Genomic DNA, 12,057 nt, shown 5'->3' on the forward strand with positions numbered 1-12,057 from the left:
GCATTTTAATTATGATGTGTCCTGGTGTGGGCCTCTTTGGATTCCTCATGTTTGGGACTCTGCGCTTCCTGGACTTGTTAATCTATTTCTTTCACCACATAGGGGAAGTTTTCTGCCATTATTTCCTCAAATAGGTTTTCAATATCTTGCTCTCTCTCTTTTCTCTTTCTGGCACCCCCTTATGCAAATGCTGGTATACTTTAAGTTGTCCCAGAGGCTCCTTACACTATCTTCATATTTTTATGTTTTTTGTTTAAGTAATTCTTTATTATTGAAAGTATTACATATGTCCCTCTTTCCCCGCCATTGACCCCCTCCAGCTATCTTGATATTTTTGGATTCTTTTTTCTTTTTGCTCTTCTGATTGGGTTTTTTTTTTTAATCTCATATTCCAAATCATTGATTTGATTTTCAGAATCTTCTACTATTGAATTCCTGTAAATTATTCTTTATTTCAGTTAGTGTATGCTTAATTTCTGACTGGTCCTTTTTCATGTCTTTGAAATTCTAAGATTCTTGTGAGTCTCACTAAGTCCCATGAAGCTATCATTAAGATCCTTGAGCAACCTTATAACCATTTTTTTTACTCGGTACCCAGTAGTTTGCTTGCTTCCATTTCTTTCATTTGTGACATGTTTCTTTGTCTCCGCATGTTGGCTGCTTCCCTGTGATTGTTTCTATGTATTAGGTAGAGCTGTTATGTCTCCTGGAATTGGTAGGGTGGCCTGTGTAGCTCCCAGTCACCTAAGCTGGGTCCTCTAGGTTCACCCTTGTGTAGGCTGTGTGCACAGTCTTGTAGTTGAGACTTGATTGCTGTTGGTGTCACTGGGAGGAGTTGACCTCCAGGCCAATTGACTGTAAGGACCAGCTGCATCTACAATGAAGAGCTGCTGTGCAGGAGACACCCCTATGTATCTGATATGGTCTGAAGCTGTCCACCGGGTGCACTGGCTCTAGGGCTTCAGGGGAGGTGCAAAGTCAGCTATTGCTTGGGGCTGTCCAGCAAGAGCTACAGAGAGATCTGCAGATGGCTGCTATTATATTGGGTTTGGAAGTGCCCAGACGAGGCCTAGCTGTGAAGCAAGACAGGCTCGTGCTAGTGCTGGGCCTTCAGTCTCTTATTGATAGGTTTGGGGCATGCTGATACCAGCTGCTGCTTGTTTGAGAGATTTTAGAAAAGTCTGAAGCCTGAACCAGGACAGACCATTTATATGGAAAAGCTGCTGCAAACAGCTTCGGTGGGGCTTCAAATTGGATGGGTCGGGTTCTCAGGGAATCACCAAGGTGGAGTGAACAGCGTGGGGTACAATGATGAAAATTCAGATATGGCTGCCAGTCAGCACTGCAACGGGGGAGATTCCAGCACAGGAACAATGAACCTTGTCTGGGAGAAAGCCACCCCCGAGTTCTTGCCCTGATGGCAGACAATCTAGTTCCTCCCCATAAGCCACAACCTGGTGCTAGAGCTCAGAGGAAGTGGGACCGTGTAAGTTCATGTGTCAGCCCTTTAAGAGGAACTGCTGGGTCTCTAGGGGCCTCCTTGTCACTCAGCCACAATCCCCGCTGGTTTTAAAGTTATAGGGATGTCTCTTCCCAGCTCTGAGCTGGGGGGTCTGTTGTGGGGCTGGCACCCCTGCTTCTCACAGGAGGCCTCAGTAGCCGAGATAAGAAAAAAATGTCACACCTGGGTGTCAGGCCTATCTCAATATACTTTCTTTACTTCTCTAGTTGTAGGACTTTCATTCAGCCACATTTCAGGCAGTTCTGAATGATGGTTGTTCTGTATTTTACTTGTAATTTTAATGTGATTGTGGGAGGCAGCAAGTACTGGTGTTTACCTATGCTGCCATCTTGGTTCTACCCCAGCTACTTTTAACATTTTATAAAAAATGGTGTATTTTTATGCTATGTGGTCTTAGAGATGACCACTAATTTGCCATATTATTTTCATTATTCAAGTTATACAGAATTTTAATATCAGAAAAAATATCCTCATTACTTTTCATTACATGTAAATCATCCTTACCTTTCGTAGTTCAACTGTCACTTCATTTCTGTGTCTTCGCATTGTCTAAAAAGAAAAAGATTACATTAAGTATCTAAATATTGATACTGTTCATATATAAATTAAGATCTTAGGCATTTAAAAAATTTTTAAATTTTTGAGGTAATTTATTCTTAAGAATTAAGGATTGATCAGTTTTAGACTTTAAATAATAAACTAAAGGAGGGTTAAAAGCCAAAACTGTCTATGTTACTGGATATCTTGGTTAATTTTGTAGGGAGTGAGGAGGTGTGGCTTGGCTGTCTTTCCATTCCCCTTTCCTAACTGCACCCAGGCTACTATAGAGAACTGTATACTCTCCCTTGTGTAGTCATGATAGAACTGCCTATTAATGAATCTCTACTAGGTTAAGTAGGGCATGAGACTCAAACACATGAACAGAACTCTATTCCCCATAACTCTGAACCCTGAGCTAAGTGGGAAGGAAAAAAAAGCAGCACTGAACCAGGCATAATGATGCCTATGTCCTAGACTTGCTCTATTTCTAGTTATCTGGTGTGCCTATTCATAATTATGAACTACCCCATATTTCCCCAATAAATTATAGTTTTGCTTAAGTCAGCAGGACTGATTTTTGATGTTTGCAACCAAAGAAATCTATCTCAAACAATTCACATTTTTAAAAAGAAAACAACTCACTGTCATGGCCTTAAAACCACATGAAAATGAAAATAAGTTTGGGAAGATATTTTGTATCAAAAAGTAAAAAGTACCCTTCTAATTCCATGTCTTTACCAGGCACATCTTATCAGCAATTATTGAAATGATTAGATATCCTCTCTCCCCTTGATGTACTGATATAATGAACTAGTGGCCCAGTGCAAGGATTTGTTCACATTGACAGGAAATTAATTAAAAGAAATATTTTAATATCGCTATTCGCCCTTTCTCAATAGAAGTGTCAACCAAATTACGATTGACGATGACAGATCAAAACACACGTGTGATTGGTGCCAGGGAGAGCTCTCTCTCTCTCTCTCTCTCTCTCTCTCTCTCTATATATATATATATATATAGATAGATATAGATATAGATATAGATATAGATATATAGATAGATAGATAGATAGATAGATAGATAGATAGATAGATAGATAGATATAGATATAGTATAGGTAAACTTGCTTAATTAGACCTGCTTTCTGATTTAGTTAAAATTTTTCCAGCCCAGTGAAGTACCCCAACTTCTCTTTCAGGTAATTGTCAGCAACACTGCAGTAAATGTCAACACAAAGCAGATTATTATTGTAGATCATGCAGGGAGAACAAAGGGTAAAATATTTAACGGCAGCAGTGTCTGACTATATTCTGCAGAGTGAGAAAACCTGAAGTACTTTTCAAGGTCCACCATTTCTTACTGCTTTTCAATCGGGTCAAGTTTCTAAACTTTCTAAATCTCTGTTTTCCGGCTAATGAAAATAGGATTTCAGTGAGTCTACTATCTACCTACTCCACGACTTCTGTGAGGATCAAGTGAGATGAGGCATGGGAAAAAACCCCACAGACATTTGGTTAAAGTGTGAAATGTTTGCACCTGGCTATAAAGCAAGTCGTGTTCCTGGGTTGAAGAAACTGCAAGGAGGCTAGTCGTCACTAGGGAGAGGAAGCTGGGCATTGCTATGTGACATCATTACCCAGTGCCCCAGCCACCATTTCTGGGTTAGGCTGGGCTGTGGGCTGCATATTTCGGCAAGGGGTCTCAGCACCATTGGCTGCGATTTGGTGGGCTGTTGCTCCGGGGTGGTGGCGGGGCCTGTGTCCCACTTGGGGGAAGCCAAGTGTTGCTTTGTGGGTGCAGGTCCACAGTGCTGTTTCTCTGTAAATGACCAGTGCGCGTCACAGCAGCTCCTACATTGAGCGTCTGCCCCCAGGTGATCACTGTGCGCCACAGCATCTGGTTGGACGGTTGGGCACTTAGCATATTAATCTTTTACATATATATATATATATATATATATATATATATATATATATATATATTATTTCATTACATATACTAGAAGCCCAGTGCACAAATTCGTGCATGGGTGGGGTCCCTTGGCCTGGTTGGCAATCAGGGCCGTGGAAGGTTGGCTGGGGTGCGGGGGGGGGGGGGGGGAGGGGGAAGGGGGAGGAGAGTGGAAGAGAGGCCGTGGGAGGTTGGCCGGCTGCCCTGATTGGGGTCATCGGAGCTGGGCGGCTGGGACCACGGGAGGTTGGCCGGCTGGGGGGAGGGACCACGAGGTTGGCCAGCTGGCCTATTGGGGCCTATCAGGGCAGGCCAGCCGGGGGGAGGGACCACAGGAGATTAGCCGCCCATGGGAGGCCGGCTGTGGGAGTGCACTGACCACCAGGGGGAAGCTCCTGCATTGAGTGTCTGCCCCCTGGTGGTCCGTGCATGTCATAGCGACCAGTTGACCGGTCATTCGGCCACTTAGGCTTTTATAAATATAGATAAGTATGGTAAAATTATATTTTTGGAATAAAGACTACATAAGGGTTACATGCTCACGGTATATTATTTTAATACTAGTGGCCCCATGCACGATGCACATTGAAAGGAAATCAGGAGCCCATGCCTGCATGCCCAGGGAGTTTCCACATTCCCGTGAAACACCGGGAAGTCGTGTGGGGAGTCTGTCCTCCTCCCTGCAGCTTCCTGAAAAAGTATTTCCAAATGTCCCTTCTGCAGCCAGGGTCACACCTTGCCAGGCAGGAGGTCCCCAGTGGACACCTTGGGCCATGTTGGACGCTTTCCACAGCTCGGAGCCGGATAAGAGCCACTCTGAGGTGAACAAATTTGGGGGGCTTGGAGGTGGGTAGGGGTGCTCTGTTGCCCATGCCCCCACCCTTCAGATCCATCTCTTTCTGACTTTTACCCCAATTGTCAGCCGCTACCTTGTGGCCAATGTTACATTTCTGCCTTCCTCTGTAGCTCCAGGGCAATCAATAAGGGATTAGATTCCATGCCCACGGCAGAGTACCAGGAGCCTGGCGGCGATATCAGGCTCATCCTGGTTATCCTGAGTGTCCTCGCTTCAATCGTTCTCCGGAGATTGTAACTGCAGGCTTATGAGGTTCAAGGGATGTAGCAGTGCGCTAAGCAGCAGGCGGCTAGGGAGGAGCCTAAGCCAGGGTCGGGCACTGAACCACTCCCGCACACCCCAGCCACACTGCACTTGCTGCCGGCGCTCAGTAGCACTGCTGCAGAGGCGGAAGAGGCTCCCACCTCTGCAGCTGCACTTGCCAGCCGTGAGCCCGGCTTCTGGCTGAGCGGCGCTTCCGCTGTTGGAGCGCACTGTCCACCAGGGGGCAGCTCCTGCATTGAGTGTCTGCCCTCTGGTGGTTAGTGTGTGTCATAGTGACTGGTCGACTGGTCGTGCGGTTGTAACAGTCACTTAGGCTTTTATATATATACTAGGGGCCCGGTGTACAAAATTCGTGCACTGGCGGGGGGTCCCTCAGCCCAGCCTGCCCCCTCTCACATACTGGGAGCCCTCAGGGGATGTCCTAGTGACGGCTTAGGCCCGCTCCCTGCTCCCCTTGGGAAGAGGGCCTAAGCCGCAGTCTGGCCTCCCTTTGTGGGAGGCGACTGGGCTGATCAGGGGAAGGCACCAGCCCCATCACCCCGCTGCTGCAGCCACTGGCAGTCACCGCAGCCACCAAGGTGTTTTCATCAACGTGGACTCCAGTCCCTTCACCATGAAAAAATGACAACTTTCTTTAGGCATTTTCAAGATGTGTCTTTCATAGGATATGACATTTATTTATTATTTTTTTTATCCTCACCTGAGGATATGTTTCCATTGATTTTTAGAGACTGTGGAAGAGAAAGGGAAAGACAGAGAAAAACATCAAAGTGAGAGGAACACTTTGATTGGTTGCCTCCTGCATGCGCGATGACCTGGGCCCCAGCCAGGGAAGAGCCTGCAACCTAGGTACATGCCCTTGGTCACAACTGAACCCAGACCCTATGGTAGGCAGGCTGAGGCATTATCCACTGAGCCAAACCGCCTAGGGCAGGATATGACATTTCTTAGCGCTCCAGCAGCGGACCTTTGTTTTTTTTCGCCAGGAGTGTGGTGAAAAACCCTAGATCACCTTTCTGAATTCTTATTACCCAAGTTACTAAGAATATTACCAGTGGCATACAGGGAGCTTAGCAATGAGCGGTCAGAAAAGGTGTTTCCTCTGTAGTTCACACTGATCTCTGGCTCGGCCCCCCGCCCCTGCCTGATGCCTCGGCCAGAGACATCGACACCCATCACCCTCTGATCGCCGGATCGGCCCCTCGCCCAGGCCTGACACCTCTGGCCAAGGCGTCAGGCCTGGGCAGGGGACCCCCAGACCCCTCCGATTGTTGGCTCCGCCCCTTGCCCAGGCCTAATGCCTCTGGCCGAGACTTTAGGCTTGGGCAGGGCCCCCCCCTCCCCCCACAGCTCAGATGGCCGGCTCCACCCCTGCCCAGGAACCCCCTGGCTCAGGCCCTTTCTAAGCTGCTCAGGGCCCACACAGGGCCTACCTCAGAGTGACCTGGGTGCTGATGATGTTCCCAGGACCCAGGCCTTTGGGTGCCTATGTATGCAAATTAACCACCATCTTTGTTGGGTTAATTTGCATACTCATCTGATTGCCTGGTGAGCATTGTGGAGTGACACTAATTTGCATGTTTCTCTTTTATTATTATAGATAGATACTGCCAGATTCAGTATGCTACTATTTTATTTAATAACTAGAGGCCCAATGCACGGATTCGTGCACCAGTGGGGTCCTTTGGCCTGGCATGCAGGGATTGGACTGAAACTGACAATCCGACATCCCCCGAGGGGTCCTGGATTACGAGAACGTGCAGGCCAGGCCGAGGGACCCCATCGGTGCACAAGTCCATGCACTGGGCCTCTAGTATGCATATAAGATCTTTGGTTAAACTCTTCCTGCCCTACCCCCTTCCCTCTGAGATTCATCAGTCTGTTCCATGTTTCCCTGCCTGTGCACTGACCGTCTGCTCCTTGGTGGTCAGTGCACATCACAGCTACCGGTCAAATGGTCAATGGTCGCTTAGGCATATATATATATATATATATATATATATATATATATATATATCCTTTTGTTATGGTATCTCTGTAAAGTTTTATTAAATTGCAGTGATAAATTAACACCCTTTTAGGGAAATAAATCCCATGGAAACCAAATTATGCTGAAGTATTAATATAGATATAAACTTAAATATAGACCAGTGATGGCGAACCTTTTGAGCTCGGCGTGTCAGCATTTTGAAAAACCCTAACTTAACTCTGGTGCCGTGTCACATATAGAAATTTTTTGATATTTGCAACCATAGTAAAACAAAGATTTAGATTTTTGATATTTATTTTATATATTTAAATGCCATTTAACAAAGAAAAATCAACCAAAAAATGAGTTCGCGTGTCACCTCTGACACGTGTGTCATAGGTTCGCCATCACTGATATAGACATATATCAAATGTAAATAAAACTGCCAAACAGCCCTGGCCAGTGTGGTTCAGTTGGTTGGAGCAATGTCCAGTACACCAAAAGGTGATGGGTTCAATTGGCAGGTGCCCAGGTTGCGGGTTCGAGCCCTAGTCAGGGCAGCAACCTATCGATATTTCTTTCTGTCCCTTCCCCTCCCTCTCTCTCTCTCTAAAATCAATGAAAACATTTCCTCATGTAAGGATTAAAAACAAGCAAAACTCTGCCAAACAAAATTCAAATTAGTAGCATTCATTTAATGTGATGGGATGATGCACTGATAAAACTATTATTAATATGGTTCAACAGTAGAAAGAAAGAGCTTTGAATCTAATTTTATATGTAATATGTTTTTGTGTTTTGACTTCAATACTATTGATACAGAATATTTTCTGTATGAATTCATCATATAAAATGGTAATAAATGTTGAGCAATCTTCAAATACCAATATTAATGAAGTATTACTTGATAACTCTGTAAACTGTCTTTATTCACTTGAAGATTAGAACTGCACCATTGTTAAAATTTGCCTATATGAATAGCCAATCCAACTGTTACTAGAACTGAGAAGAAAAAACATTTTCATTGGAATAACTACTACATTTAATTATTTATGAATTGTTATAAGATGGTACATAACAACAACAAAAAGATCCAGGCAGCATATCCTTTCCAAAATATGACCAAATTATTGCTATACTGTAAATCACATTCAAATTCTTCAGCAAAGCCCTAGCTGGTTTGGCTCAGCGGTTAGAGTGTTGGCCCACAGACTGAAGGGTCTTGCTCGGGTTCAGTTCCACTCAGGGACATGTACCTTGGTTACAGGCTCAGTCCCCAGCCTGGGTTGGGGCGCATGTAGGAGGCAACCAATCAATATGTCTCTCTCACATCGATGTTTTTCTCTCTGTCTCTCCCCCTCCCTTCCATTCTCATTGGAAAAATATCCTCAGGTGAGGGTAAACAACAACAAAAACCCTTCAGCATGGATATAGTTGAGTTAACTTTTAAAGTACCCTAATATTAGGAATCCACACTTCAGAAGTTGTTAGCATTTTAAGCATCTATATCAGGAATTAGCTCCCAGTTAGTAAGTGCTTTGCTTATCAACATCTGAATTTAGACACTAGTTTGTTAATTAGTAAAGATATGTTGATACCCTTTTACTGTGGAACAGAATTGTTCAAGATATATGGAATGACGAGGAATATTGTACAGGTGCCTTGAACTGTACCTATTTGCAGTCTACTTCAGAGAAGTGTTTGAGTCTAGGTTTCCCTTTGATAGTGTGTCCCACCCCTTCACGGAGGATTCTGGCACCTAATCCTAGTCAGATCTTTGTGGTATCTGCTTATGGCTGAAGTTTTATTGCAAGGTAGTAGTCTAGAGTCTAAAAGGGCTAAACTCATAGAACAAGCTGCATGGCATTTTGTGATTGCTTGCTAATACGTTTGTATAAGTAGCAGAATTTTGTCTATGGCTTGTTTTATTATAACTCATTGGTAATAAAAATTCTAAGGAAAAAACATCTATTATCCTCACTTATCTCTAATAGTTAAAGGTATCCTATTCATCCAAAATGAATGTAAATGTAAACCATATGAGTGTAAATGGCCAAATGGCTTAGGTCTGTTAGCAGCAAATACTTCTGAGTTAGTAATGACTTACTCTGTTCTCTGAATCATAGCAAAAGGCTCCATCTTAGGCCCTTTCCTGCCTTACATTCTTTCCAATGGATCTCATCTACTCTCATGTCTTCAATTATTGTTTGATGACTACTCCCAAATACCTATCTTTAGTTCACCCCTCTTACCTGAGCTCCAAATCTTTAGTACAATATGCATTCACTCAACAAAAATTTATTGAATTCATCTAAAATTCAACAGGCAATATGTCTGCAATTAGGAGACAAGTAGATAAGTCTAGGACAGTGGTCAGACAACTGCAACTTGTGGGTCAAATCTGGCAAGCAGTTTCTGTAGGATCTGCCCAGAATTGTTTTTATATTTTTAAGTGATTACATTATACATGATATTAAGTATCTACATACCTTATTTTTGTTTCTTGGTTACTGAAGCCTAAAATATTTACTATCTGTACTTTGAAGTACAAGTATACCGATCTGCACTCATGCAGTTGTGGACAAACTGATTGAGGAGTCTGTCTGGGCGGGGCAGCAGACTTGGAAGGGTTGGCTCACCAGCTCTCTTGAACAACTGCCTTCTTTGCAGTGGGAGGGTGAATGGGGAATTAAGGAGCCAATGTAAAGGACGCAGGGTCAACTCTGCTTCTTCTGGCAGTGTTTAGAGGGGTAATCGTCAATCAACTTATTGAGCACTACTGTGTGCCAGACACTGCCAAGGCACTTTGGAATGGTGACTTCTGCTTCTATGGGAGCTTGGAGTGTAAACTGGAAGGAAGCAACTGAGGCATGGAGAGAGCTGACATTTCACAAGACTATCAGACAGAAGAATACCATGAGCAAAGATACAAAGGATCTGTCCAGAAATGGAGTGGGCTTCTTGGCCAGTCTAGTCCAAGGGATGTGCAAGGAATGTGTGAACTGAGCCTGGAAAAAATGACCCCTCCTATGGCTCCTAACAGGACAACTCTCCCTAGTCCTGGGGCTGGGGAGCACCTGGAAGAAATTCTCACCCAAAACCGCCTACTCTTCCACAAGTATTCCCAATATTAGGAAACAGTATAACCAGGGTAAGTTACAAAATCCCAATCCTGGGACATCATCCAATTCTACTCACACTCTCATTCTTTGACATGCATCTAGTCACCAAAATAGGACCCACTGCCATGGTCCTAGACTAAGGCCACCATTATCTCACCTGAATAACTACCAAAGCCTCCTAACCTATCTCCTTCTATGCACTGAATCAATTTCCCACAATGCAGAGTGTTCTCTTTAAAATGCAAATCCCTGTTGTCTCTCAATAAAATTTTTAATGTCTTGGATTCACCCCTTCCAAAGTCACCAGGACAGCCAAACCAGAACCCCATGGACAAAATCGGTAAGATTGGGTGACAAAGTATCCCCCAAAGTTCTCAAATACAATCAGGGCCTGGTTAAATCACCAACTATAGACTCCCGTGGTATCAGCATGTATGAAGAAGGAAGCAGAAGGGCAAAAGTAATAGGGCAACTAAAGGGCTTGAGGACAGGAGAGCTCAAAATCATGAATCACTAGAGGTTAGAAGGGCTATCCTCCTATCTAATAAAAGAGAAACATGGTAATTAGCGTACAACCGCTACCCTTCCCATTGGCTAATCAGGGCGATATGCAAATTAACTGCCAGTCAAGATGGCGGTTAACCGCCAACAAAGATGGCGGCTAATTTGCATATGTAGGCACAATGCTGGGAGGCGAAAGGGAAAGGACGGAAGAAGCCCCCTGCCACTGACGGTGACAGGAAACCCAGGGGGGAGCTAAGAGCCGGGGGCAGGGCAAAGGCGGGGGCCACCTTTGCCCTGCCCCCCAGCTGTGATCAGAGAACCAGGCGCCTTTGCCGCCCCAGCCAGTGATAGCGGGAAGCAGGGGTGGAGCCAGCAATGGGAGCTGGGCAGGCACAGAGCCGGCAGTCCGGGGAGCTAGGGATCCCTTGCCCAGGCCTAAAGCCTTGGCCAAAGACGTTAGGCCTGGGCAGGGGTGGAGCCTGCAATCGTGGGGAGCTGGGGTTCCCCTACACAGACCTAACGCCTTGGCCAGAGGCGTTAGGCCTGGGCAGGGGCGGAACCAGCCATCGCAGGGAGCAGGGGCGGAATCAGCGATCCTGGGCAGCTGGGGGTCCCCTGCCCAGGCCTAAGGCCTCGGTCAGAGGCATTAGGTCTAGGCAGGGGCAGAGCGGGAGATCTCGGGGAGCTGGGGGTCCCCTGCCCAGGCATGATTCCTGGGCCAGAGGCATCAGGCCTGGGCGGAGGTCAGAGCCAGTGATCGGGGGGAGATGGGGGTCCCCTGTCCAAGCCTGACACCTCTGGTGGAGGCATCAAGCCTGGGCAAGGGGCCGATCAGGCGTTCGGAGGGTGATGGGAGTCGATGCCTCTGGCCGAGGCATCAGGCCTGGGCGAGGGCGGAGCCGGTGATCGGGGGAAGAGGGGGGTCCCCTGCCCAGGCCTGACGCCTGGGCCAGAGGCATCAGGCCTGGGCGGGGGGCAGAACCAATGATGGGGGCGAGGGGGAAATGAGGGTCCCCTGCCCAGGCCTGACACCTCTGGCAGAGGCATCAGGCCTGGGCAAGGGGCCGATCCTGCAAATGTAGGGTGATGGGGGTCAATGCTGAGAGCTCCCAGTATGTGAGAGGGGGCAGGCTGGGCTGAGGAACACTCCCCCCCCCCCCCCACCCAGTGCACGAATTTCGTGCACCGGGCCCCTAGTCTATATATATATAAAAGCCTAAGCTACCGAACGACTGAACAACCAGAATGACCAGTCACTATGATGCACACTGACCACCAGGGGGCAGATGCTCAATGCAGGAGCTACCCCTTGGTGGTCAGTGCACTCCCA

The 12,057-nt window shown here is 46.2% G+C and overlaps 1 protein-coding gene across 2 annotated transcripts in view; it reads right to left on the bottom strand.

Annotated features, from left to right (window-relative positions):
* KPNA3 (karyopherin subunit alpha 3) overlaps positions 1-12,057 on the bottom strand; it is a 115,108-nt gene that overhangs the window by 58,054 nt on the left and 44,997 nt on the right. For both annotated transcript variants that reach the window (XM_070409087.1, XM_070409088.1), the window contains one exon: positions 2,027-2,071. In XM_070409087.1, the coding sequence (XP_070265188.1) occupies positions 2,027-2,071 (45 nt within the window). Of the gene's footprint in view, positions 1-2,026; positions 2,072-12,057 lie in introns of those variants that run through there.

This window comes from Myotis yumanensis, unplaced genomic scaffold (assembly GCF_028538775.1).
Source record: "Myotis yumanensis isolate MYYU_CA2020_CCGP unplaced genomic scaffold, mMyoYum1.0.hap1 SCAF_3, whole genome shotgun sequence".
Classification (NCBI taxonomy): domain Eukaryota; kingdom Metazoa; phylum Chordata; class Mammalia; order Chiroptera; family Vespertilionidae; genus Myotis; species Myotis yumanensis.